Source organism: Plectropomus leopardus, chromosome 5, assembly GCF_026936395.1.
Source record: "Plectropomus leopardus strain MGB_pleo_1.0 chromosome 5, ASM2693639v1, whole genome shotgun sequence".
NCBI classification, from domain to species: Eukaryota; Metazoa; Chordata; class Actinopteri; order Perciformes; family Serranidae; genus Plectropomus; species Plectropomus leopardus.
Window position 1 is genome coordinate 20,703,390 of NC_142180.1, and position 27,576 is coordinate 20,730,965.

Consider the following 27,576-nt stretch of genomic DNA (forward strand, 5'->3'; position numbering starts at 1 on the left):
ATACATAACAAAGTGACATTCAGCTAAATACAAAGGCAGCCGATTTGTGAATAAGAGTTGAGTTTCCAGGACTGTGTAAGAAATAAGCTAATACACGCTTTAATCAGCCTCCAGAAGCTACACTTCTTACCCAAGCCTCTTTACTGGGGAACATTTCCATGTGTTTGTGCATAAAAAAATGTTTGAATTAATGCAAGTGCAAATTCCAGCTGTTTGGAAGGAGCACATTAGCATGTCAAAGTGGTCAGAGCCCCTTTTCCACAATGGAAGGAGCCGTATTTTCTGCCACAGGTTTTAGCTGAGCCTGAAAGGTTCGAGAGCGAGTGTGTGAGCTGAGAAAGACTCATGTATCTCCCTCCCTTTCTTGTAAGTCGGTCCGTATGACATCTTGTGTATAACATAATCTCACTTGTATTTGTTTGTGTTGGTGTGAGGGAATATGTCTAAGCTTTCACACTACTGGGTAATTGTACAGTGAGTCACGAGAAGCAAATAGTGTAACGTTGGAGGAGAAAAACATTTGGTTCTTGGAGGAAAAAATAACATGAAATTCTAATCACGTAAACATGTATTGGAAAGCAGCACTTTTCTGAGTTCCTAAATCCATGCAGAAGCAATTTTTTTTAGTTTACAAACGCCTCCAAAAACAGGATCTCATTTGAAATAATAGTACTTGTGAATGCGGATAAAAAGAAAGAATCTTCTCGGATGTTTTAGTGTTTGATATCTTCAGCTCAAGCATGCCATTACGAGCATTACACCGTGGAGTCCAGCGTGAGAGAGAGTACCTTTTTCAGTCTATAGCCTTGTTTCAGTGGAAGTGCGTCCGGTTTCAAAGAACTGCAGCTGCTCTTGATCTGCTCAGAGCACCAGATTGCCCCTCTTTGCTTGTGCGTTCATACTCGCAGATCAATACAGCCCAGCTCACTTCTATATGGGTTTGGGGAAGATAAAATGCGACATATCACTCTATTCTCAACTCTTTATGTGACACTCCCGCAGCACATGAGACTCTCAGGGCTCAGTGAGTGTGATTGGGTGAGTGCATTTCGAGTGAATCAAAATTTGTAACATTACGGCTGCCATATTTCCAGCCCAGTAGAGGTTTTGTGCTATCTACGGATCTCTGAACTGGTGCACTAATCGGATCATAACCCAGCTTTCATAGCATCTCCAGATTTTTGAATTACAACAAGCCAGGCACTGCCACCCAGCTTTATGAAGGTAAATTGTTATTGACTGAATTCACCATGAGTACACACACACTGTCCAGTGGCAACACTTTTGTTTTTATGTTATACTCACTCACGAGGGTGAATATCTGCCTGTCGTCTTTGTCTGAGTAGCGATTGGCAACTTCATATGACTGATTTAAAGGTTGCACTGTGGCTGAATGGATTGTTTGTGCTATAACGTGACATTGTAGGGCTGTCGTGCCTTTATTCACGCTGAACGCCGCCTTAGCTACTCCTTGGCAAAATCAAGCCAATGATGAAGGCTGTGGATGCGTCAGAAGTGGAGGTTTGCAGGCAGTTAAATCATTCAGATTTACATCCCATTGCTTATTTGGCGTGTAAATTGTGGGTTTGTGTTTTCAGATGCAATCTTTGCTGTTGCTAAACCACCTACATGGAGTCATACTGTGCGGATAACTGCTCGCCATTAAAGGGAAGAAACAAGGCTGTAAAAGAAAGCTATGGCAAATTTGACACAACGTGCAGGCCTTTGGTGGGCCAAAAAACCTCCCCTTTCATGACTGATTTTATTTTACGATTGGCAATCAGTAAAACGCTGTGCGCCAGCGTGTTCCCCTCCCTGCCATTTTGTGAAACATTTGTTTCCACTTGCCAAAGGCCTCTGGTGCGGCAGGGGATTCGGTGCCCCTGAAATGGCAGGTGAAACTTTCTGCTTGCCTAAATAATTTCCTAGCAGAACATTACACAGCAAGGACATAGGCGGCGGAACGTAAGGGTCAATTCAGACTCTGGTGACAAGAAACAACATGGATATTAGCCGATGGCTCTCGCATAGCTCTCTGTGCACTGGTTAAGTGGCAGCCTCCCTGAGCTTATCTGGCATCTCTCTTTTTTTGTGCTTCACTCATTTTGTGCTTCTCTGAAAGGTACTATTTTAGAAGAAAAAGGAAGTGCAAAGTGCAAAAGTGGTCATAAAAACCGTCCACCAGTCATAAAACGATTGGCTTGTGCATTTTACACCATGTTGAAAACACAACATGGGTCTCGGATAAGATATGCTTTGGGCTATTAGCAGTGTGTGTTTAGGTCACTCCCAATACATCTGTCAATATAATGTTGTGCAACAAAAAGCTCCAAGGCTTTATGACCGTAGTTGAATTTTTTTTTTTTGCACATTATTATTTTACAGATTTAAATAAAAGCAGTCACATCACTTATAATTAGTTTTACACACTTAAAAATAATAATGTTAAAAAATATCTTTTAAGATAATAAGAAAACACATTTGTAATTATTGAAAAATGCTATCATAATTATATTTTATGCGTGATAGTCACCCTTATTTAATTTGTTACATATATTCTTCTTATAATTTAAATAAGACTAACACTATAGGAGACAACACACACACACACACACACACACACACACACACACACACACACACAGACAATGACCCTGTCTCTTTCTTCGTGCTATGTGAACAGGACTTGTCCTTATCTGTGCACAGCTGCAACACTATTTGGGAAAATATTCAATTTCTGTGTGACAGAGGAGAACCTGGGAGACAAGGCTCTAAGCAAACAGCAGTTATTGCGGCTCTGCCATAGCAGCCGAGAGCAAGGCCTGGCTGGGAGAGAGGGGGGATCTGCGGACGTCTGCCAGGGGAAGGAGTAATGTCTCGGCTGGATTATAGGAGAGCGAAGCACTTCCACACTTAAAAGCCCCTTTTCCAACAAGACAGGGCTGTTATTTAGGGATGGTGTGGGTAAACACACCAGAGCAATATATTTCCTCTATATAGAGACTGCTGTTGTCCTTGACAATTGTGACTCATTGCAAGTAGGATAAGTTTTACTCCTTGTGCCTTTTTTTTCTCTTTTGAAAAAAAAAAATAATTTCATGTTAGGCTGTGGGCGTTCTTCAGTGTATTCAGACTGACATTGTTCCAGCAAAGTGCAAAACTGGTAAGCAGGGTTCAACATTGAAATATCATTTTACTTTTGTTCAAATGGCAGTGTGTTTTTATTTTTTTTCACTGGTGCTGCAAGATGTAGCTATCAAATGATTTGCATACTTGTTGAGTTATAAACTATTTAGCAACCAAGTGGTATATGATACTCCCCCAGAATACTGAACGAAAAAGGAGGAAGCAGCACCAACCAACTAAGACTATTCAAAGAATATGCCTTCCTATTGGGTGACATTGGAACTGAGAGCGGATTTTGATTCGCTACTTCTTCCTACGTGTGCGCTTATTGATATACTGAGTGTTTTAATTCAGAAAGCTACCGTGGACGCTCACCTATATTCAAGTGTGTGTGTGGGATTATGTTTTTAATAGAAACGTTGATTTTAATTAATCAAATACAACCATACTGTACAAAAAAAAAATAAAAAAACAAGTGAATGCACTCCAAAGGCGCTGGCTACTTTGCAGTTAAAATCTTGCCAGGTGCATATTATATCTAATGTTTGTGCTCGCTTTTTTAAGTGTGTGCTTCGCCGCATATTTCATCCTATATGCTTATTTGATTATCTGGTCTGTTTGGGAGTCTGAGACTTTGATAAACACTATTTTATTGTACAGTATTTAGTTGGGTAGTGTTGGAAGCTTTGTTCTTGCAATGTTGTTGCCAAGTCAGATGGAGTTGAGCGTCTGGTCTGGGAGTTTCAGAGGAATATCACAGGCATGGTAACTTGCTAAAAAACTAAGCTAATCAACAAAATAATTGTCTGTTCAATTGCTACCATGCCAGAGACATCAAACACTGCCGAGGTTGAAAAAACAATCAAATTATCTCTTAATGATTGCTCACGCTGACAGATGAGCGCTTGTGAGTTGGTTTTGTTTGTAGGCGACATATGTGAGGAAGAATGAACTTTGCGGTCGCCCGCTCGTAAATTCTGTGTACATTTTGGTAATCTGCATAGATATCCATCATCACCTGTAATGAAAACAATTTTATCTTATTATGTGGTTTTTGGCATTGAAACAGAGAGAAGTGTATTAGTCTATTAATTTCCTGCAGTGAATCATGAATCCTGCTGCTTTTATCCTCGCTGTACCCTCCATGTGTGGTCTACAAAAAATGTTTCTGTTTCCTCTACAGACTAAAGTTTGGCCCCATATGTCTGCTCTCTCTCTCTCTCTCCCTCCCTCTCTCCCTCCCTCTCTCCCCCCCTTTCTCTCTCTCTTTCTCTGTCTTTCTCTCTCTCTGCGTAGATAATGTCTCTGCAAATGATTTAACCGCCCTCGTTGAGGCTCCTTCCAGTAATTGAACAAGCAGAGACTGGGTGCTTTACAGGAAAACAATAGTCATATTATCTTAGATCTCCACTACTCTGAGATTCAACAAAACACTACCTTGGATTGGACTTGGGGCAGACTACTTTGAGGGTCTGGATTGAAGAAAGGAATCAGGTTTGCTTTCTCTCCACAAAAAAAAAAAAGCCACGGCAAAATAGATGCCATTCATTTTAAGCAGGCGCGATATATTATGAAGGTGTCGCATGATTGGAATGCATGTTTTGCGAGGTGCACCTGGGGGTAAAGTGCAGCCTTGGGTGGTACTTGCTTGAGTCAGAAGCATGCACGCGAGAGACGCTTGGTAATAATTAATCAGAAATGTGTTTTTGACAAACAGTGACAATACTTGTAGCAATAATTAGTACAAAGATCTGTGCTAACTGCGTAATGTTACAATTATTAGATCATATTAGTAAAAATCATTTTACGCTGAATTTGCACACAGTTATTATTGTTAATTATTATTAATATTAAAAATAATAGTATCATGCTTCAGACAGATGAGTTCCTTTACATGAAAATATGTCTGAAAAGCCTATATTTCAGCATGATTGCTCCAGGTTGGAATTTGTTTTGTTTTTTGGCAGAGCAAGGGGAGCTTTGATTGTGTTGCTGTGGAGCAGAATTGACCTTGTGTGTCAGAATGAGGTTTTTCTACGCCTTGTTTCATACAGAGCACTCTTAGACTGAAATGGCCTTAGGAGGAGTTGTTCTTGACAGAGATGCATTGTTTCAGGCAGCCAATAAACCACTGCACTGAGTGGCTACATCTGTGAACCTCATCTTGACTACAGTGTAGGGCTAGCAACAACACGGCAACTGTCACAGCTGCACCTGCTGCTGTCTTAGTACAGAGCCTCCCTCTCTGTTGCCCATAGAACCGCATCAGTCTCCTCTCCGTGACAAGCCAGAGGCAATGGGCTCTGCTTGGGTCAACTGGAGAGAAGCTTCTTGGGAAAACATTTGAAAACAGGGGACAAAATGTCAGCGCAGAAAAGAGATGTTAAAATAAAATTTCTTGCCCCGAGGGCCAGGATTTGGTTCAGTTGGAGCTTGGGTATAAAATTCCTGTCTGTGAATCATAGTGGGGTTTAAGAGCGCTGGCTTAGTAAAACCTGACCACCACTTGAGTGTTCATTCTTCAGCGCATTTGTCCAGCTACAGTAACAGCCTGGGGTTTGATATGACAGCAAGTTGTCTCCCCCTTAATACTGTAAATGATGAATAGAGATAAATGGAGCTGACTCTTCTGTACACACGCCGCCCTGCTTGTGTATTGAGGCCTTTCAGAAGATGATCTGATCAGCTAAGAAGAGATTCAGCAGCATTAAAGGCTTTTAAATCTCATATGTACTCATATTTGCTACGCTGCTGTTAAAAGTCACACAGCTAGGATTTACTATTGGAATTATTAAACCTCCATTTTTGTACATCCTGTATTTGGTTTCAGTGACTACCTGAAAGAGAAAACAAGAAATATATCGCAGAGAAAAATGAGTCGTGGATCATTATGCTGTCTTCGAAAAAGATTATTGGAGGCGAACAATGCCGATAGGATTTTCAGCCAGCAGAAGTGATGCAACATGTCCACTTTCCTGCCAAATTGAAGTTAGGAGTGTGAAAAGCAATGCTGGGACACGAGGAGAGGGGCTGACGTGAATGCAGATAGTGTGGGATTAACACAGGGGAAGATTGAGCGACAGTGGCCGGTGACGTCTCTTTACAGCTTTGCTTGTACAGCTGTGCCAGGCCTGGCATTCACTGCTGCCTGTTGGATCCAACTCCTCCTCCACTGCCGGGGGGTTAGGTAATGAACATCTTAAATACTGCAGATAAGTCGAGCTCCTGGATGTATGTGTAGATGGAGATATCAAATTATTCATGTATTTATAATGACAATTGGAATGCCTAATATTGACACCTTGGTGCGTCTGTACGATGTGATCTTTTTGGCATTTGCGCAGGAGAAATACCATATAAAGGCTGCCCTAATAATTCATCATGCCTCCTTCTAAATGAGGTGTGAGGCGGCTCTGCTGGTGTGAATTCTGCCATAAATCACACATACCCTGACTGCTTTATCCATTAGACCGACCTGTTTGTCTAATTCAGCTACTCAGTCCCCAGCAAACTGGTTTTAGCAATTAAGATGAGTGTGAGAACTGCAGCTTCTACTTCACACCTGGTGTGTTATCACTTGATGCGAGAGATGTCGATGTGGTGGAGCAAGAAAAAAGAAGAAAAAAAACTAGCTACAAAATGACAAACCAGTTAGTGATTATGCACCAGATCAGAGCTAATATCACGATGGTTGTTATTTTTAGTCTTGAATCACTGATCACTTTTATTTAACAAAAGTAATGGTAAGAATTAAAAAAAATATTCAAGATAATTATTGCGCCGCTTTCCTTTCGATCTGTTGTACCTGTGCAACTTGTAAGGACAATAGTGTTTTTTCCAACTTTGTGACTGCATTTTCAGATTTTTTGATAGTTTATTTAACTGAATGAGGGGATTTTTTTTCCCCCTTACGGAAAAGTAAGTAAAGTGAATAAAATCTCATTTATATCACTGATAAATAATAAATCAATAAAGTCATAATCCAAATATTTTGAGATACATGTTTTTTTTTTAAATGTTATCTCAACACTGACCACTGATTCCGACTGGTTAGGCGAAAGTGTCATTGCAAATTTGAAGACAAGGCTGTTTTTCTTAGATTGATAGGAGAGCGGCGCAATAATTAGCTTGAATATTTCTTAAATGTCTACCATTACTTTTGTTTAAAAAAAGTGAACAGCTATTCAGGAGTTAGTTTCCAGGTAACAACTCTGGGTGTATAATTCGCCCTGTTACGCTGTGACCCATCTAATGAACAGTAGTCGAAGTTCTGGGATTTACACGGCTTGCAAAAGTGTAATTGTAATCTTTTTAAAAAAACAAAAAGTCAGGTTTCAGGTTTTACAGACTGTTTTATGTGGCTGACTGCAACTACGTAAAAACAGTCTATAAAATCTGAAATTACTTTTTGAAGAGCCTTCCTTATTTGGAGATAGAAGCCGCTGATTGGCCGATATCATGTAATAAACCAAACCCCAAAAAGCCAAAATCGGCAAGCATATAAAACATTTTTAATGTTAATCTGCAATATACCTGCTTGTGATCATAAAGGAAACGACTTAAGGAGCATTAAGCCAAACATATATTTTTTTTCCCTCATGATTCACTCTGATAAAATGAAAGTAAGGTTAAATGATGACCAGAGAGAAAGCTCTGAGCAAGCTGTAACAATTCTCAAGTACTGCATCTGTGCCCGGCAACACATTTTTCATTTTTAGCTTCAGCATCAGCCGCTGAACCAATGTGATGAGTGCTATTCTGTAGTAGTTGATGGAAATAGGAAAAAAGCCGTGTAAAGAGGACAGTCAAATGGGGGGCATTTGTGTCGTTGCAAAAAGTGGAGCCAGTGGCATTTCCGTCATTCATCAGCCTGAGCTGATTACTAGTGAGTCTGGAGTGAGCTGACAGGATGCGGCTCCTGCAGCCATTACCATCAGAAATAGGTCCAGCAGGCCCGGGGGTAGGTGTGGAGCTGCAGCTCGAAGAGGCCGAGACCCGCCTAAAGGATGGAAAAGTTTGCCATGTTTTACCCGATAACATCTATCTAGTATAGAGGTGAGGCAGTAACGTTCTGTTAAAGTATTTAGCATGGCTCTAAAGGATCTGCCGATGATGAACCCCGGGAACTTTTGGTGTGTATGTGGTGGTGTTGAAATGTAGCTACCAGAGACTGAAGCTGAGTCTAACAATCAGCGAGAGATGGTGAATGTTGCAGACACCGCAACGCCTACTCACTTTACTGTGAGGGCCAAAAAAGGGATCTTTTATTCTCTCACCTGAAAGGCTCGTAGGTTCGTGTGCATAATGGAGGCAGTGTAGCAGAGGGAGGGCTGCGCAGACTATACTCAGGGACAGTATTCTGAGGTCACCGCCACAAGACTCTCTCTCAGCCACATTTAAACTTTAACAGAAGTTAAACATTTTGTGCCAAGACCGAAATGTGTAATGAAGCTTTCATAACACGATTCATACAACTGGAGCATGCAGTGATAGCCCCAAACAAAACTGCTAATTGATGCTGAGGATATTTTGGTGTATAAAACATAGAAGGATGACAGAGATGGAAAATATTCACAGGACAGGGCTGAATATTTATTAGCAAGACAAGAATATCTCCTTTGAAGTTACAGTGAATCATTGCTTGTAACCTGTGGTTGTTATTCGCGCGCTTTCTTTTTCATTAGGTCGCATTTTAGTAAACTTTGTGGAATGCAAATCAAGACAGCGCTTTTAGTGACGATAATTGTTAAGTTTGTATTTTTTAGAGCAGTTATTCATTAATATACTGTATGCATTTGTGTTTCAGGGTATCACAAACACATAGGTTGTTCCTCAAAGTGAGAAGTTTTGATCGGCTTTTCAAGAATTGTTTCATCGAACCTGCTCTGGTTGACGATAACGTATCAGAAGAAAAGAATACTTTGCACATCTATTTCAAAAAAGGTGAACAGGAGAGGGGCGAGTAGGACATAATTTGCAGGAAAACTCCCACACGCTCTCTAACTTGCAAAAGAAAGAAATGTACTGCGACGTTTCGGTAACTACACCGAAGTGCTCTTAGCCCTCTTGCAATCAACCACATTTCACACATGCAGTGGGAAGGCATAAATATAAAACATCAATTTACTATGTGACAATCTAAAATATTATACATAGAGATGGATAAGTAAAAACATACTGTATAATAATCATCCAAAATCTTGTAGGTTGCAATAATAGATGAACCTCTAAGGATATGTTTGCGTGCATATGGAGTTTGTCTGCAAATTGTGATGATAAAGTATTAAAATGTTTCATAATTAAGCGTAAATCCAGTCTTATCACACTTGACTTGCTGGTTTTCCGTGATTTGCAATACTTTTTACTTATTTTCAATAACGTCGTAGCACAAGGGGGGCAACAGCGAAAGGTTAAACTCTGTGTGTGTGATTTCAAGGAAGTGTCTTACATGTAAACCACCAGGCTGCATGAAATTTAACAAAGTTGTGTAAAATGCAAAACTCTTTGGACATTTGAAAGAGCATCTCATGTCTTTTTTATGTTGTTTCGTACTCTGCACATCACCACAGCTTATGCATGAGACATTAATTGTTGATTGTGATCACAGAAACAGGCCAAAGACAGGTGAATCATACTCTATGATATCATCGATCAGCCATTTTAGTCAAACAAAACACAATCTTTCATCTGCGCCGCTCTGAATGGTGCACAGTGCTAAGAAACGACCTCACAGAGACGCTTGTTTTTGTTCAGAGGAGAATTTTCCTCCCCAGCAAGAGCCCTTGTCGAAATATTACCTCCTCTCGCAACGTGGGACTTTGTTATCACACTCACTTCATATTCATAGTGAGTCTTATTCTCCTGTCATTATTTTGTGTAACTTAGAGCTGTAGCAATTACACTTCAGTGGATTACCTATGCAGAGATACAGAGATTAAAATCTTCATACTACCTCCAGCGCCGTGGTTCAAAGGTGCGACCCCAGCGCTGCAATCCGCTATCGTTTGGCAGAGCACGAAATTGGTCAACCTTTCAGAGTTTGTTTGGGAATTTGAATCCCTTTGGTATTCAAAACAGGAGGGCCTTATGACGGGGAGATAATTTCCTAGTGAATGTTTTATCGCAGTCGGCTTGACAGTCTCCTGAATCTGCCGGCTCTCTCTCTCTCCTTGTGTCTTTAGATTCCCTGACTTTGGTCCAGCTATTCAGAGAGAGAGAAAAAAAGAACAAAAAAAAGAAAACCCTGTTTGTTTCCCCCCCTTTTGTTATCACAAAAAGAGCAAACACATATTAAACATACACAAGGTGCAGAAGCAGTGATTGCTGTATCTGCTGTCCTACTGTGGGTGGCAGGGGACGATAACATAAGCCACAGACCCATTTACATATTTTTTTTTTTTTAATCATGTCATGCCTGAATCATGGTCAGCTGGAAGCGGGAGCATATTCTTGAAAAGCGATTTTTTTTTTTCTTTAGCAAACCATTATTTTTTTTTTTTTTACTGTTTTAATCATCTTGCTCCTGTGGTATGCCATATGTTTGGACTTGGGCAAAGAGCAGCTTTCACTCTCATCCACTGAGTGTAAGCCAAGTGTTTGCTAGATGGCATCTCTCAAATTGAAGTTGAAACTTATTTAAAAATCTACTCTCGCTCTCTGTCAGTCCCAAAGATCCATTGTACAGTGAGCGGGCAGGAGATCCTATAGCACCTTAGTTATTAAAAGAGGGGGTTGGAATGAGCCAATCTGAGCTTGTTTGCATCACAATCCCCCACACAGTGCTGATGTTATGCTAATGAACACTGTGGAGAAGGCTCAGCCCCAAAACTGTCCTCTCTCTTTCACAGCTGAAAGTGGGGAGAGGGCAAGGAGTGGTGACACTGAAACTGCGCGAGGAAATCTAATGATGCAGCCTCAAATATCCAACTTCAGTTACTTGCAGTATAACTGTGATACAAGATGCTTGCCTTTTATTTTTGAAAAAAGAAAAAAAATCTCAAGAAAACGTTTAATTGTGCAGCCATGCGTGTAAGGCGCTCATTATTCTGAGCAGCGGCTAAATGCCTTTTAGATATCGTATTTAAAAAAACATAAACAAGTGTCAATATATCGTCATGGGGCTCAACAAGCACCATTACCTGTCAGGGCAGTGCTGAGTGAAGATTTAGGGCTGACAAGTGATTGCATTCAGGAAAAAAAGACTACACCCACTTCTTTTGTCTGAGCTTCCTGACGAGACACAGCGCTATACCTTGTTTTAGGTTGACATACGCCGCTTCCCCTGTCTGACAAAAGGCATTCATGGCATCTTTTTAGATTGAAAATAGATACAGCAGCGCTGGGATAGAAACGTGCTCGGATGAAGTGGGCTACAGTGGATCCACTCCACTGCAGAAATAATTTGTGTGGTGTTGCTTCTGCTGTAAGGGTAAGGTCCTTGTGCTGTTTTCTATTTTAGCGAGGACTGACATTATGTGGCGTCCCTTATTTTGGCTGTTTGTCCTTCCTCTGAGCCACAGAAAGGTTAAAAGCCTCAATTAGACACTGAGCCAAGGTCAGCCACATTACGTCTCTGATCTGAAAGAATTAGCACCCTTCAAAAATCAAAATATCCCCTACTTTAGAAAGACAATCACTGCTTTCCAAGTTTGTGCATTTTTAGCATTTTTGAAGTGATTTTAGAAATTTGCAAAGACAGAACATCTCTCTCTTTTTGCTGCTGTTTTGCACAATTATGCACTGAGGAGAAAAATACAGTCCAGGTGCTCGAGTTGCAATGATGAGGTGAATCCAGGTAAAAGATAGCATTAAGCCATTGTTAAATATACCATGCACAATGGAGGAGATGTGGCTCAACAAGTAGAGCAAACAAAGAAGAGACAGATTTTGGAGCTTTTAGAGAATTGAGATGTGGCTTGTGCAGAATGGGCTGTGACTCAATCTCAGGATTGTACATTCAGTGTAAGCCAAGGATTTACTTAATGACACATCTTTTTCAAGGTGGAGTTAAAACATCCCCCCCAGTTTTTTTTTTTTTTGCTCCCTGAGATAATTGCTCAGCTCTTTCTTTTTGTTTCTCATTCGTAGAACAAGTAAAGACATGGATAAATGGCTTATTTCCCATCTTGCTCTGCAGCCCTTTTAAACGCGCCTCTCACAAGTCATCTTCTCCGTTACGTTCTTCATGTTTTGTGTTGCTGCCCACTGCCTTAAAAATTAATCATCCTGTTTAATAACGCCTCACGATCACAGTGCATTATTGATGGCAAGGTCGTTAATAGAAGGATGGAGCAGGTTTTTTAACCATTCAGCTGCTCATTTTGAAGGGGGGGAGGGAGGAGGGTCGCCAAAGCTGCTTACTGGTGCATATCCGAGTAAATACAGCGCATTATTATCATAGACTAAAACCAGGGCCCCTTGTCTCCAAAAGAGCTCGGTCCCTTTTCCACAAACAAACATGTTGTTTTAGATGAGAGGCAACACTAAAAATAAATATATGACACAAGCTGCCGAACTCAATAACAGCTTTTCAGTGAAAGTGACCTCAGCGGGCAAATCTCTGACCTCAACTGTTTATTTGTTCACTATAGTTCAGTTTCATGCAAGCAACATGAATGACTCTTTACCTGATGCTCGTGTCGCTGCTGGGACTGTGCTGTTTTTTGTCCCCACTGCTCTCCTCTTCTCAGCCACATTGTATTATCTTTGCATGAACGCAACAATGATTGTCCTCATGTTGAAATTGAGAAGATGAGTTTGGGAGAGTGTCTGGGCCAACTGCCGAGCTCAGTTTGTATAATCCCTGATTTGTTTTGACTAATTTAGCCATGGCAAACTGGATCACACAACAAATGTTTCCTTTCTGGTGTCCTAATGTGCTCTCCGACCAACAGTCCTGCAAAGTATTTGTGTGCACATACTAATTGGATTGGTTTTCTGGACAGGGGAGTATATACGCTACATATTGCATGCGCTCTGTGTATTTCAAGGTGAATTGTGCCGTGTCAAGGACTTATTGGACTTGATTGGCAGGTACTATCACCATGAGATGCCCATATAATGGCAGGGCTTCCATTCCTGACCTTCCTATTTATCTAGCTGTATTAATGTCAGCCTATTAATTCCTAAGCGGAGGAACATTTGGCAAAGACACCGTTTAACGGGCCTGGCTGAATCATTCTTATCTCAACAGACCTGAAAGGAATAGTTTTGTGCTATCAGCAAGTGGAAATGACATTTTGAAATTTCATTTGAGATAATCCACTTCACTTCCCAGTAAAACATCAAAATTACAACTAAAAATGTATGGAACCTGTATTAAAACTTTGTTACCGTGGCAAATTATCTGGCTATAATCCATGTGGACAGACAGGTGTAGGTATCTTTCAGCACTAATAGGATTTTTGTTGCATTGCTAAAGTGATTATGAGGCTAAGGATTTCATATATATTCAGGCAGAGGGCAAAGTAGCAGTCAGCGCTGAGGGATACAGTTGGAAAATAACATGTGACACTAAAAAACACATTATATATTGATGTTTTAAATCAAGGAATCTCCACTGATGGCCAGGGATTTCTGACATTTAAAACTACACCTGCATTTTTTAATCCATCTTGTCAATTTATTTTTGACAATACTTCCTTTTTTACCTCCATAAATATATTGATGAGTGGGAGTGTAGGAGCTTTTGGACTGTGATTGTTTTATTTAGTAGCCATATGTCCTGACCAGTGGGGAATACTCTAATCGATTAATTGAGTGGCTCATAAAAATGATCAATGGTGCAAACACTAAGAGCAATGAGCATGACAAGCGCCACGCTTATGTCACACGCTTCGGCTCTCTTGCATGGTGCTGTATTTTCTGTGCATGTGTGGCTTGCATAAGAACAAATGATTCATTTAATCCAAACCATTATGATCCACAGATTCAAAAACAATTGCTTTTATGCACTCTCACATGATGAAATGGGTTAGGTAATACCTGAAAATGATCAGCAACTGTGAGCCTGTAATACAGTGTAACTACAAGGGATGTTAATCAGACATCTCTGGCCATAATATGTTGGAACTGTCTGAGATATTATTTTTGGATCATGATGTTATGATAAATGTTATATAACAGCTTTAAAGTAACCGTGTATGATTTAGGGGGATTTAATGGTCTGTAGCGGTAAGGATTGCAGATTGCAACCGGCTGAAACTTCTCCCTGTTACAATTCTATCAGTGTTGGTTGTTTAGGAGGTTTGTACCAGGATCCAAATTATTCGCAGAGGTCTCTTCCTCTCCAAAACAAACAGACCCGGTGATTTAAACTGACAAAAACACAGAATAAAGTTGTGTCACGGTACAAATTAGTGTCTCTTCAATGCCGTTTGGCATCAGCCCAGAACTGCTTATGTGTGCTCACCTTTTATCTCTGATAACTGAAGATCTGGACATTTAGGTAGTTTTTACTGGGAGCTAAAATCATCTCTCTCTCTCCAAAACAAACAGACCTGGTGATCTAAACCAGTAGAAACACTGAATGAAGCAGTTTCACATTAAAGTGTTTTTTATAAGCTGCTTGTCACGGAGGTTTGCTAACTCCGCTGGCCAACAATAAAAATTCAAATGGCCCTATCTAGAGCTAGCTTTGTCCGTTCTGGGCTTCTGCAGAAGCATGGCGATGCAACATAGCAGTCTTCATAGCTGCTCCCTATGTAGATATAAATGGCTCATTCTAAGGTAACTAAAACAGCAACTCTTTTTTTTCCTGGTGATTAAAAACGAAAGAAAACATAGTTATTATATTCTATTCATTTCTGCCAATATATACCTCTTAATCCTACACACTGGACCTTTAACGGAAAAACTGTCATGCTTTGCTTTGTTTCCCCCCCTTTTCCCTCCTTCACCCCACCCTCAGCCCCCTCCCGAAACTAGCCAAGCTGTCCTGTTGCGCAGCATGCGTGTTTGACCTGGTATTTCTCTGGCTGAGCTCCTGTCAGGGTCAGGGCCTGCGTTTGGGACACCAGCAGTCACACAGCGTTTGGTTGGGTGTCATTCAGCTCCTTTGGCCCTGTGCTGCTCTCAATCATTCCCTCAGCAGAGGGGTCAGCTTCTGAATTCTCACTGCCCCATATCTGACTCAGTGGGGCTCCAGACTCATCCGATCACCAGCCCAATCTCTCCCCTCTGGAGTGCGAATTTTCTGATTTACGCTTGCAAATTGTACATCTTCAGCAGTGTCAAAGCAGGAACACAATCTCTTTTGGGAATATATTTCCTCCACAGCTGAGGCTGAGTGTTCTGTGACTGAGCCCTGTGTCCCCAGGTATTTCAGTTTTTCCCTCAAAGTGGGTAAGAGAAACAGAGATAAGAGGAGTCTCATAGTATGTATGAATTCATGTATGAGGATGCTGTTGGGAAAACCCAATAGAAACCAAATGTGTTCCCTCCATTCAACATGTGGTGGTCTGTTGGTTCTGATTTACATTTCTGTGAATCTCCGGCCCCATATTTCCCTTCCTTTGCATCCCTGTGATGTTCCGTGACAATTAACATCCCGACTCTTTCTTGAGGTTTGTTGAAAGCTCAGGGGCTAATTCAAGGGTCAAGCAAGACTTGCAAGCTGTCAATCTTTCATTGTAACTCGACCCCCCCTCCCCCACTCAGGTTCTTTATTCTAGTCCCCCCCCTCTATTCTCCGGGACCTCGTTTTATAGAATGGGGCAACTCTTCCTCTATTCTCTTTTGGCCCCTTTAACAGCCAGAGAGGGACAACCAGGAGCTTTGTCTAAGAAGCCCGGCATTCTTTGACATCTGCCTCTTGTTTTCAGACCCCCGCTGCATTCAAATTTCAAACTGTCCTTTTCAATCAGCCCTCCTCCCCTCCCTTCTAATAACCCCCTTCCTCCCAGTTACTAAGCCTTTTATTTTTTTCTCCAACTGGGATCCCGCAATTCACAATTTAGTCACTCGGTTGTCGATTATAAAGCATTCTGTTGTATTGCGAATGTATCAGGCACACATATGTTTAAAGCCTCTGGGCCCACGCCCCTGTGGCTTCTCCATTTCTCAGAGTACTTAAACACATGTCTGCAATGACTTCATATTTAGCCAAAACAGTGTGTTGCCTGTTGACATTTTAGCAATCTGTGCTTAACAGTCACAGAAAATTGCATTTTTTCGTGTGTCTGGTGCATTAGAAGCAGCCATGTTGATCACGATTCTCTTCATCATCGGCCCACCACACATAAGAACCCCAGCACACGTTGTTGCAGATGCTAAACCCTGTTCGGAGATCACACCCAGGTCGAGGGCTATTTATGAAAACAGTCAAGGTATGATCGCCGTCGGTTTCTGTTTCAAGGCGGAGAGAGAAAAGAAACCCCCAGCTGAGAGGGGAGACCTCAGCACATTTAATGAGAACGGCAGTCTCCCTCTAGTCTGCGCCTTTGGTGTCTCAGCATGTTAAATACTCACAGCATGATACAAAATATATTAAAGTATAGGACTGTTATCATCGATTTACAGAACACCCATCCCCGTGTACTAGGGATCTACATTCTGCATTTTTTTTTTCGTGGCAGGGGGTCTCGACTGCCTCGGAGGCAAAACTGTGTAAAGGCGTTCTGTCTTTGTCTCCGCATTCTGACACAGGAGGTCTGTTGAGCACGCTGCCTCTTTTTTTTACACTAAGCAATGATGACGGGGAAGGAAGAATAATCATATTGATTCAACACTGTTATCTCAGGCTGAGACTTATAATAGTTTGTTTACATGTGTAAACACAAACACCTGCAGTTACCAAAGAAACACAAATACACTAAAATACATGTTTTAACCTGATCCTGTTGTAATTAATGTGGTACACGGGTATATGATGTTTATGCAAAACATAGTACTTTTCAGTGAGTTTTCAGGAAATCCACTGCAGTGTGTGCACACTCCAATCCCTCAATTACAACCAGCGTGAGGCAACACACTAATTGCAACTACCATGTAAAACCTTAACCAGGTTATCTTACATGCGTCAAGGTCAGAAGCCGAGTAGGCATAGCATCAGTCTTTGAAATTGCACTTGGCAGGTGTATCCCATAGTGTGTGTGTTTTGATTCTGTGCACGCACCGCAGAGGTCATAGAGTGAACCAGATGCAAAGTGAGACCACATTTGATAAAAGAGTGACAAGGCTAGGGATGGTGGGAAAATAAAACTAATATTTTTGAGTGACAGTGAAACGAATTTAATGCTACAACTCGTGCCTCAAGTCATGGTGCCTATGTGGAACTGCTTTGTAATAATTTGATGTTAAAAGTAACTACCACCGAAGATGTTTCTTCATTTTCCTATTCTAGGCTAATATTCCTGTTAAGGCTGATTTACAGCTGTGCATATTCTGCATGCAGAGTTTACTCTGTAGCCTACACAAATGGTTTATGCCATAGTGAGCATTTATACTTTGGGGTTGTGTGTCTGTGTTGCTCTGCAATTACACCTCTAAAACACTAGCAGGCAGCGGGGTTTCTATGCGTCTGTGTTGAGTTTCTGAGAAATTTGATTAATTCAACTTACACACCCAAATCACACATAAAATACGGCTTAATTAAGACAATATTTAACCAAAGTACAACATTTGGCTCCATTATAACATAAGGTTCCCAGACAAAACAAGAGTCTTTTGCAAAACATGTTTTCCCCACAAAGACAGCATGCTAATGTTATTAACATAAGCCTATGACATTTATTAACACTGCATAAATGCCTAACGGCTAGCTGACTTTTTCTCTTCTCATATTAATCCCAAATAAAAATACAAGCAAGACTTAAAATGCTCATTTGTGGGGCTTTATTGTCTTAACAATTTTTGTTTCTTATCCAATAAAAGTAAATAACAGCTTTGAGGGGAATGGTTTTCAGTTTAATATAATAAACAGCAACTCTGCGTCGACTTTTTATTAGATTTCTTGGGATGTGCACGTATAGGGTAAGCATCTATTAAGAGCCTATACTGTATGGCATTGATTCAGCGCAGTAGTATAAATCCTGCTTTAGCCTGTATATCAATTAAAATATCAAAGAATTCATGTTAACTTATTACCGGGGGTGTTTGGTTATTGTGAACTAAGTATACACCTTCGTCAGACTAATACTTTAATCTGAGTTTTCACAGTAAATTATTTTGCGCATGAAAATATAATGATTGAATGGGATTATCATCATGCAAATGTGTGTGGGATCTAAGTGTTGTCTGTCTCACTAAGTGGACAAAACAGTAAGAGCTAAGACTTTGTGCACGCAGATGAAGCTCCTTTAGTCTATATGCTCACTATACAGCTTTATTGTGGAGACAATCAGCTTAGGGCCTTGTTGTACTCTGTTGAACCTCGATTGTAGGCTGATTATTTGAAGCCCCTTTGCCTGATGAACTTAATTGGTGCCAAATGCACAGATCAGCTGAAAAACAAGGGTTTTGTCAGAATCCAATATGTTTGGTCTCTGCGATCAACTTTCATTTGTCGAGCCTCACGACTGCATATTATTCCATTGAAACTAAATACACTGTGGCTGGTTGTGCTCTGCTCCTGTTAACCTCTTTTAAATGGCTCTAAAATTAGAGGTCTCAGGTGAGGCGTAATGTCATACTAGATGAGCTGATTATGGCAAGCTTAATTATAACTTTGTTGGCTAATGTGTGAGTGCCGCATGTTTTCTCGGCAATGAATTATTACACTGTCTGAGAAGTCAGACAAAAACAGTAGATCAAAGACTCCTCAGGCTCGTGGATATTCTCCGGAGTGAAGGAGCAAGCCGAAGCTGATTTGTGCAGCTCTGACTGTACATGACAAACAGAATTCCTCGCCGTCTTTTCAGTTGAGTTCTCTTGTTAGCTGCTAGTATGATGGATAACACTGTCCCTTGAATCTTAACAAACAATTGCAGGCTGTAGACACAGGGAAAAAATGGCATGTTGTTTTTGAATGTGCTAAAAAGAAGGGAGAAAAAACAGTTTCTAATGGGGTCCTATGTGCCTTGTTGCCAGAGTGATGCCATATCCCATGGTGAATGTGCTAATGGTTCATGGGAGTGAGAGGACTGAGCTTAGCCCAGCAGTGTAAACACAGAGACAAAAGGGAGCCGTTAGTAGTGTGAAACGCATGCCTGGGCGCGCAGGTAGGCATTAGGTTTCACCCTACACAGCGCCAGCACTGTATCCATGACAGGGAGGAGGCCATTTGCTTTTGTAGCGAAAGAGAGCAAAAACAAACATTCAAACAGAGTAGTACTTGAGGGACAGGTATGGATGAGGAGGGGAGAGAGGAATTCTGGTTTGTGGAGATGTAAGGGAGGGAGGGAGGGAGGGAGGAGGCGAGAAGGGGAGAGGTTGGAGAGATAAGGTGGTTTGTGGTCAGTCACAACAGAGAGAGAAATGACCATTTGCTTGGTAGTGTTTGTTTGTTTGGCTTGGGCGCGGGGGTGGAAGGAGTCACAAAACATCAGTCAAATAGAAGTACTGTTATTACAACCTCTGCTGAAGTAGAAGTGAAGTGCCAGAGTCAGGAAGATCTACCTAAAAAACACTAATATAGCTCATTTAAAATGTGCATCTTAAATAGGCTATGTAGATGTTAAAGATAACTGAACAAGAGATGTTCTAACCATTTATTATTTCTCAATACCGATTCCAATACCTAAACTGGCATATCGCTGATATTGAGTACAGATCCGATACTATTGCTAAAAAAAAAAATAAAAAATGAACAGCTGGATAGTACTAACCCTGAATGGATAATGACTGTTGTCAGTGCTCTATGGCATGGCTCCGGTCAAATGCTAAACTGGTGGGAATTTGCTGTGTCAAAGACTTTGCTAAAGCCTGGTATACACTGCGTGATTTTGGGCTGTCCCAGGTGAAAGATAACCACTGTGAAAGAAACATGGCGATATCTTTGGTCCTATGTCACATAGTGAGAAAGGTTCAAAGTTGGCTGTTGTCATGGTCTTGGAATCAAAAACAGCCTGGTATAAAGTGAAATGAAATGCAGCATTAAATGGCGCACTGATCAGTGCGACTAGTGAATCAAAGTAGATGAAGTACTTAAGTTTAATTCATCCAGTTTGCAGTGTCGCTTACACTTATAAGATTGCTAAAATCTCACAGTCTGTAGGAGGCTTAACATAGCTTAGCTTAGGAGGCTAAGCTAACATTACACTACTTACAGGAAATCAATTTTTTATTCTCTAAAACAGAAGTTGCTGTGTCTTTACAGTGCAACTTGCTGTAGAGCAGCGTAGACAAATTCATTTTTGTGAAAACTGCAACTTTATATGTAAATAATTTTAAGTTCATAAAAATTCATAAATTAGGGGGTATTGGATCAATGCGTTATCTTGCGTACTTCCTGATACCCAATTCAGCATTTTAATTAGTATCAGAGGCATTTACGATACTGGTATCAGTATCGAAACATCTCTAAACTACAATAAGATTAGTATTTGACCAAAGAAGACATAGCATGCATCAGCGTTTTGCAGTGTTTTTTCATAACTTCACACCTTTCTGACAGACGCAGTTGTGTAGTGGTAGTTGATGAGGTGGGTGTAGTACTATGTAGATGGGAAGGTTACCAAGAAGGAAGTGGGTGTAATCTTCTATATATTCCAATTTCTTTATTGCTGATGTGCGTATATTGTAAAAGGCCAGAAAAAGAGGTGGACATACCCCATGCATCTAAGTATACCCCTAACTACACCAAAGTCATTGTAGCATGTATGTCATTATTTATCCTACTAAGACAAATCTTCCTGGATTTAGATACTTAAAGACCATTATACATAGGAAATAAAGGCCTTTCTTGCTGGAGGAGCCATTGACACTTGTTGCTGTTGTTGCTGCGGTGGATACCAACACATCAGTGGACTGGATCATGTCTCTAATAAACTGACCTTGTTGTTGAAATAAGTCATATCAAGATGCTAATATATGGCAATACTTCCCAACAGCTGCAGCAGCATTTTTCTTTTTACGCGTTCTGGTATGTTATCCTCGCCACTTGCAGTCGCTATCCTCAGCAGCTCAGCTGCCTGTTCCACCTGTAAATAGTGACCTCTGGTGGTGCTTGCTGTGCACTACATCACCTTAATAAAGCATCTCCGTATCGGTTTAATAGAAAAAGGAGCATCTGCATTTTTGATGGTATTGAAAATCATTGAAACTGCCCAAGCCTATTATGATTCCATTTTCACTGCAAAAATGTTATTCCATTTATTACTCAGACAGCAACCAAGCTAATGCAAACCTATTTGACAGTGGGAGGATGGAAAGCCTTCTGGCCATTGTTCGCCTAAGCTCTTACTATGGATATTTTTAACATATAATGTTGCCGTCAGTTAATTTAACATTTCCACAATGTGGTTGTAGAGTTTTGATGCTGTGTCAATTTACAGTTGAATCAGTTCCTGATTCAACTCTTCAGGACAAATGACAGAATTTATGGCTGATTTGAAATTTCAATCCACTGGAAGTCACAATGGAGTGCATTTTTTGGAAATGATAAGTCTCAGCGTATGGTTAAGTCTGTCAACATCACTTCAAAATCCCTACTGATATGTCACCTCAGCTCTGTCTCCCAGAAATTATTTTTATATACAACTCATTTGAAATTGCACTTTTTCTGGAAAACATAATGCAAAGGAAATTAGTTTTTTTTTTATTAGCAGGGGGGAATGTTGCTAATTAACATATTTGGCAAGTTGCAAAAATCTTGCAACTGAATGTATCAGCAAAGTGTTAATTTGCATTATATTACAATGTTTTCTGCCAAAATAGGCAATACAGTATCCACTACTGATTACATTACCTTTTTAAAATTAATATTTAACCTAAATCACAAACTTTTTGAAACCTTAACTGGGTTGTTGTCGCTGCCTGTATTATCAGGGACAATATACACTACATTCGTGTGGTGCGTATGCTTCAGAAGATGGTGGTTGGGGAGGATGACGGGCGTATAATGTGCAGGTCTTTGACACCAGACCTCTGAGTTTGTGTTCAGACCTTTGTCATAGGTTTAGGGAACATAAGTACTTTTGTTAAAAAAAAAAACAGTTTGGTAACATACAGACATAGTTTCTAGGTGACAGGGTTGGTGACTTTCTTCTGTGGAAAAATCTTACATGATTTATAGATTTAAAAATGTTAACAAAGGTATAAAAAATGTGTAATAGGTTCAGGAGATATAATTTGACACAACACTGATAAGGTTCGCATCACGAGGAGATGGACAGGGCAGGCCTTATCTGTTTGATGACGGCTCAGGTCCCTCCCCTCCCCTCCCTGCCAGTGAAACGGTTAGCATTCAGCAGCCATTAAGGGATTTCCCTCCTAAGGATTGTTGACCTTCTGGGCTTATTTTCGTGGCTTTGCGTGGGTTTGTAGCATTTCACAGCTTAAGGTTTGTCACATTTCTGCAGTGGAATGTAAATGCAGCATCAAGTGCCTTGTGGCAAGAGTGTGACAGGGTGAATTCCTCTGTGAAATCACACAGGGACAGAGCTCACCACGTGGAATAAATTTCATCCTTGAACTGAACGTCTCTCTCGGTCTGCTCCACAGGTGAGAGGATCAATGATGAGCATCTCTGAGACCGGTTGGCTTGGACTTTTTTAATCAGAACCTTTGTAGTCACAACACAAACCCGCCACAAACCATCAACATCGGGCACCATGGCATGCTCCCTGCGGAAACTACACACCTTCTGCTGGTTTCTGATCACACTAGCACAAGTACACTCTACAGAGGGTAAGTACAGAAACAGTTGTCTTTGTTTTCCCTGATTTGTTCTCATGCCAGTATTCTTATAGCATCTTCTCAATGAGTATTGTTTCAGGCTCAATGACAGCCAGTGGCGGAGAATGTTTTTTTGCTTTTGTCTTATTTAGGAATATAGCACGAGCAGTGAAATTGTGACTCAAGCCAAAGCTGCTCCTCTGAGTGCAGGCAGTGCCTGTGTAAGTAATGGAGCTCGGAGGACAGTGGGCACAGGCGGATGGGGGATAATCTTGAGTGGTTTCATTAGTTGGTAAATTGTGATTTGTCTGAGATTTTCTGCTTGAAAGCGTCAGTTGTTCCCAGTGGCATCAGAGCTGGATCCATTTGTAAATTCCCAGCTAAAATGTTCTGTCTCATGGCAGACACACACAGATTTCACACCTCGAAAAATATAAAGCTTGAATGTGTTTTAATCATAGTGCATTTAGCTTTGATTAAATCACTTTCAGCTGTCTCGTAATTACAAGATTTATGCACCCAAACCATATCTCATAAACGGCATCCTGTACATGTAAGTGTTCCATCATGAGAATAGAGGTGCATTACTTTAGATGTTTGAAGATTGCATTTAAAATAAACTAAAGTTGGCATCTTTGCAGTGCAGTATATCAAAAGAGCCACTGCAGATTTGGTTTGGTGGTGCCAACTGTTGAAGCCCCGGCCAACTGTTCACTATAACTGCTGTACTGATTTTTAAAACTCAATAATGTAGGAATAATGATTGAAGTTCGGAAGGTAATGTTTTATCAAGATGCTTACATTACACTGGTAGTGAGTCACACTGCCATTATATGTGTTACCATATGTGTTTCTAATGTATCATCTGGCTTGGATTTGATCTTTCATATTAGGAGTGTGGTCTCTCTTGGCTACAGTGGATTAAGGGAACACAGAGAGTCATATAAAATCACTTAAAAATGGCTGTACAAATAGGTTCTATGTATGTCGCCACTCCGACATATCACTTTAGAAACCTCATGCAAAGATAAGAGTTTGTAATTTCAAGGCCCCACTATATAAAACTGAACCTTTTCAGGGGGCAGGAAACATAGCAGCCACACCAGTGAGCTTCTGTCTCTGATTGCTGGGCTTCTGGTTTTAGAAGGCGCACGAAAACTCTCTAGTGTTTGAAAAGTTGGAAGCCAGTTTGGGATCTTGACACAACACTACTTTCTCATAATGGTTGGTCAGGTTGCATCTGCCAAAGGGGATGCGATAGGGTGAACCTTTGTATATGTTAAAGTCCAGACACCCCAAACCAACATCAAAGATCTAGTTGCGATGAAGGGCGATTGTTGCGACGCCTCATGTCGCCTGTGTCTCGGCCAAAATGTTTCACCTGAACACGCCGCAAAGATTCAGCCAACGGATACTCATTAGCACATTATCAACAATGAAAGAACAATAGATATTCACCTTGCACTAGCGAAAAGGGATGGGTACTGAAATACTGTGTTAAACGAGCACGAGTGCTGAATTATTAAAAACTGGAGTCTTGATAAACTATAATGTTAACAGTTCTGCTGTCGGCATTGGAGAAATGAAGAAAATATTTTCCTTGTTTGTTTACCTTACATAAATATTGTCTAATACAGTTTTTATCTCACTAACTCTGTTTCTAATCTGTAACAAGATTAAAACATTTGTCTATGATGCATTGAAGAGCAAACTCTTCAGTCTTGCGGAGAGCTTTGTGTGTCAGAGTCTGCAGCCTGCTGCATGTGCGAGGGGTGCGGCCAGCTCTGCCACTCTTGCTCACACACACACACACACACACACACACACACACACACACACACACACACACACACACACACACACACACACACACCCACCCACCCTGGAGCCCTGCTCTCAGTGAGACACGAACCGAAGTCTGGTTATACACTGCTCATCGCACAAGTGCGACAACTATTTTGCACGGAAAGGCAACAACACAAGCAATCTTTCAAAACATCTGGCAAAAGTGCATCACACACAGGTTGAGAAATGCAGTACATATGAACGTCTAGCTTGTAATTCATCCCTGTTACCCCATCCACCTCAGGTATGTTAAACTGTGTAATATGCAGAATGTTAATTTAATACTGTACTAACATACATAGGAAATAAAGCAATTTTTTTTCTCGTAACCGTGCCTCAAAAAAACTGATAAGAGCACCATTAAAATACCAGATCCGTAAGCAGTATCAGTAAGAGTAGTAGTACCGTTAAAATCTTAACGATACCCATCCCTACTGCGAACAATAACACAAACAATTATAAACCATTTCTGCTGCTTTTTTGGCAAAAAAATCTTACCTAATATAACAAGTTTTTTTGACCGTGCAACCTCTTGAGTTTTGCCATTGGTTTGCATTCCTCACTATCTGTTGTACGTGCGCTGAGCTCAACTGCCAGTCTGAGAGATTTCATTCACTGTCGGGATCTGCCTTCTCCATTACCGATTCAACATGCTGTACTGGCCCAAAAAAGCAGACTAGAGATGACTATTGCCAACAGTGCGACACATCACAAAAACTAGGGCAACAGACGCTCATCGACAGCCTGAATGTCGGCCTGGTGTGTCAGGGCCTTTTATAGGACTCTCATTTTTGACAGGTGACTTCTTGTGCCTCAGAGGTGACATTTGGCAACCCCCCCCCGGCAAACACAGGGAGTAAGCAGTGACTGCAGTACATGAAGAAAGGTTTATCCCAAATCAAGGGAAAGAAGGAGTAAACACAAGAAAAGAATGAACTCATTATTGATGACATTTGTCATTCCACTTTTCCTCTTGTTGGTTCCCCTCCGCCCTCACCGCCCTCCCATTTCCCATCCCAGCCGCAGAGATCAGCCCAGCAACAGTTCATTACAAACAATATCCCCAAGTAAACATGCTTCATTAAACTGCGTCTACCCCTAATATCTTTTTAATGCATTTTTATAATTGAATTAAATGGGTTAGTGGAATGCAGTAAATAGTCTAAAGTTTGGTTCTCTTTCCCCTTATTTATTTATTTATTTTTTGCGTTTGAAGGAAGAGATGCACACAGTCAAGACTGAAACTGTAGCTGTGGGGGATCGTGTTCCTCTCTGACCTCCTTCTATACAATGCATGTCTCATCCTCCACATTTCACTGCATCAGTTCCACAAGTATAGATGGCTGTGATCTGTATTTGCACAGCTGACTCACTGCCATTGCAGGCCTTTCATCTCCCATTTTCCCTATTTTATTCACATCTGAAAGATTGCTCGTGTGCATTCACAACCCAAGCAGCCTAGTCACTGACATTAGATTCTAAAATTGATTTGGCTTGTTATTTTAATTATGCTGTATGTATGGAATAGTGTTATACATATCAAAGAAGCCCTGGGGCCTAGAGCTTTGAACCTAATGATATGGATATGTAATTAATAATGCTATGCTGGAGATATTATGTGTTTGTATTTTTTATATTATATTTATATATGTTTATATTTTGTAGCTTCTCTTTTAGGGCTCTATTGTTTACACTCAGTTGCTAAAACTACAATAATTATGTTTGTTATAATGCAGGTAGTTTTATACACTGTGATTTTTTTTTACAATTTTTGGACATTTGAGCCAGTGCTCCTGCAGCATGTTGTAATCCTGCAAAAGCCCAGAAGGCCTGGTTGTGATAAAGATACTGTAATCGATATTAATATCAGTATGGACGTAATCATATGATACTAAATATCATCTGGGGTTTTGGATATACCATACAAATCAAACATGCTCCGAGTCTGATAAAGGTCATTTTAGGGCTTCAACGATTCCCTGACATGAGTAAGTTGATTTCTGAAGATAATGAATGCAAATTATCTGCTGAAAAGCTTTGTTTAATCTATGTCACTATATACAGTGCACCATGTTTCACTCAGATGATTATTACTGTGACACAATGCACTTACACCGTGGACAGGAGACCTGAAGAGGACACTTCAAAAATATACATTAAAATAGAAGACGTGATATGATGCCGCAGATTGTAAAATTACGGAAGAGATAGAAAATTGCAAAGGGTTAAGAAAGGACAGGCCAGAGAAAACAACAAAGTGTCCAAAGTTTGGGATTATTATTATCAAGCTTGCATAAAAATGAAACTCTGAACAGTGCATTGTAAAACTTTATAAAACCAAACCAGCTTATTGCGGTAGCGCGGCATCAATACTTCAGCATCTCAACAGAAAGCATTCAGTCCACAGAGTTGACCTGACATACAGTGTCATTAACGTTAGCATTAACTTTAGCCGCCCTCCGGGCTGCCAGTGCCTGGAGTTCCCTGCTTATCTGCCGGCAAAATTCCACGAGACGACGGGAAAGCTGAGGACCCCCACCGGCGAGTGAGTGGGGACCTCCGGGCAACATAGAGGGAAGACAAACAGTGTTTATCAGTACAAACTGCCCACACTGCGGCGACACAAAGCTGTTTAAAAATCTGCAAAGTTTCCTTATTAAGAAAACAAATCAATATAGTGGCAGGTTAGGCTTTCACAGATTGACAGCAACAATTTGTTTTCTGTGTTTTTTTCTTTGAGCAAAACTGAGCTGACTGACTTCGGACATAACCACGCACACAAACACACACACACACATACACACCTACTCCCTGGACAGTGATGCATAAAAT

The 27,576-nt window shown here is 40.7% G+C and overlaps 1 protein-coding gene across 24 annotated transcripts in view; it reads left to right on the forward strand.

Annotated features, from left to right (window-relative positions):
* Nucleotides 1–27,576, forward strand: part of adgrl2a (adhesion G protein-coupled receptor L2a) — a 107,140-nt gene that overhangs the window by 1,950 nt on the left and 77,614 nt on the right. For 23 of the 24 annotated variants that reach the window (XM_088077699.1, XM_088077692.1, XM_088077698.1 and 20 more), the window contains exon 2: nt 22,726–22,911. In XM_088077699.1, the coding sequence (XP_087933825.1) occupies nt 22,836–22,911 (76 nt within the window). In that variant the 5' untranslated portion in view covers nt 22,726–22,835. Of the gene's footprint in view, nt 1–4,482; nt 4,621–22,725; nt 22,912–27,576 lie in introns of those variants that run through there. The other variant, XM_088077683.1, reaches the window with a different exon arrangement.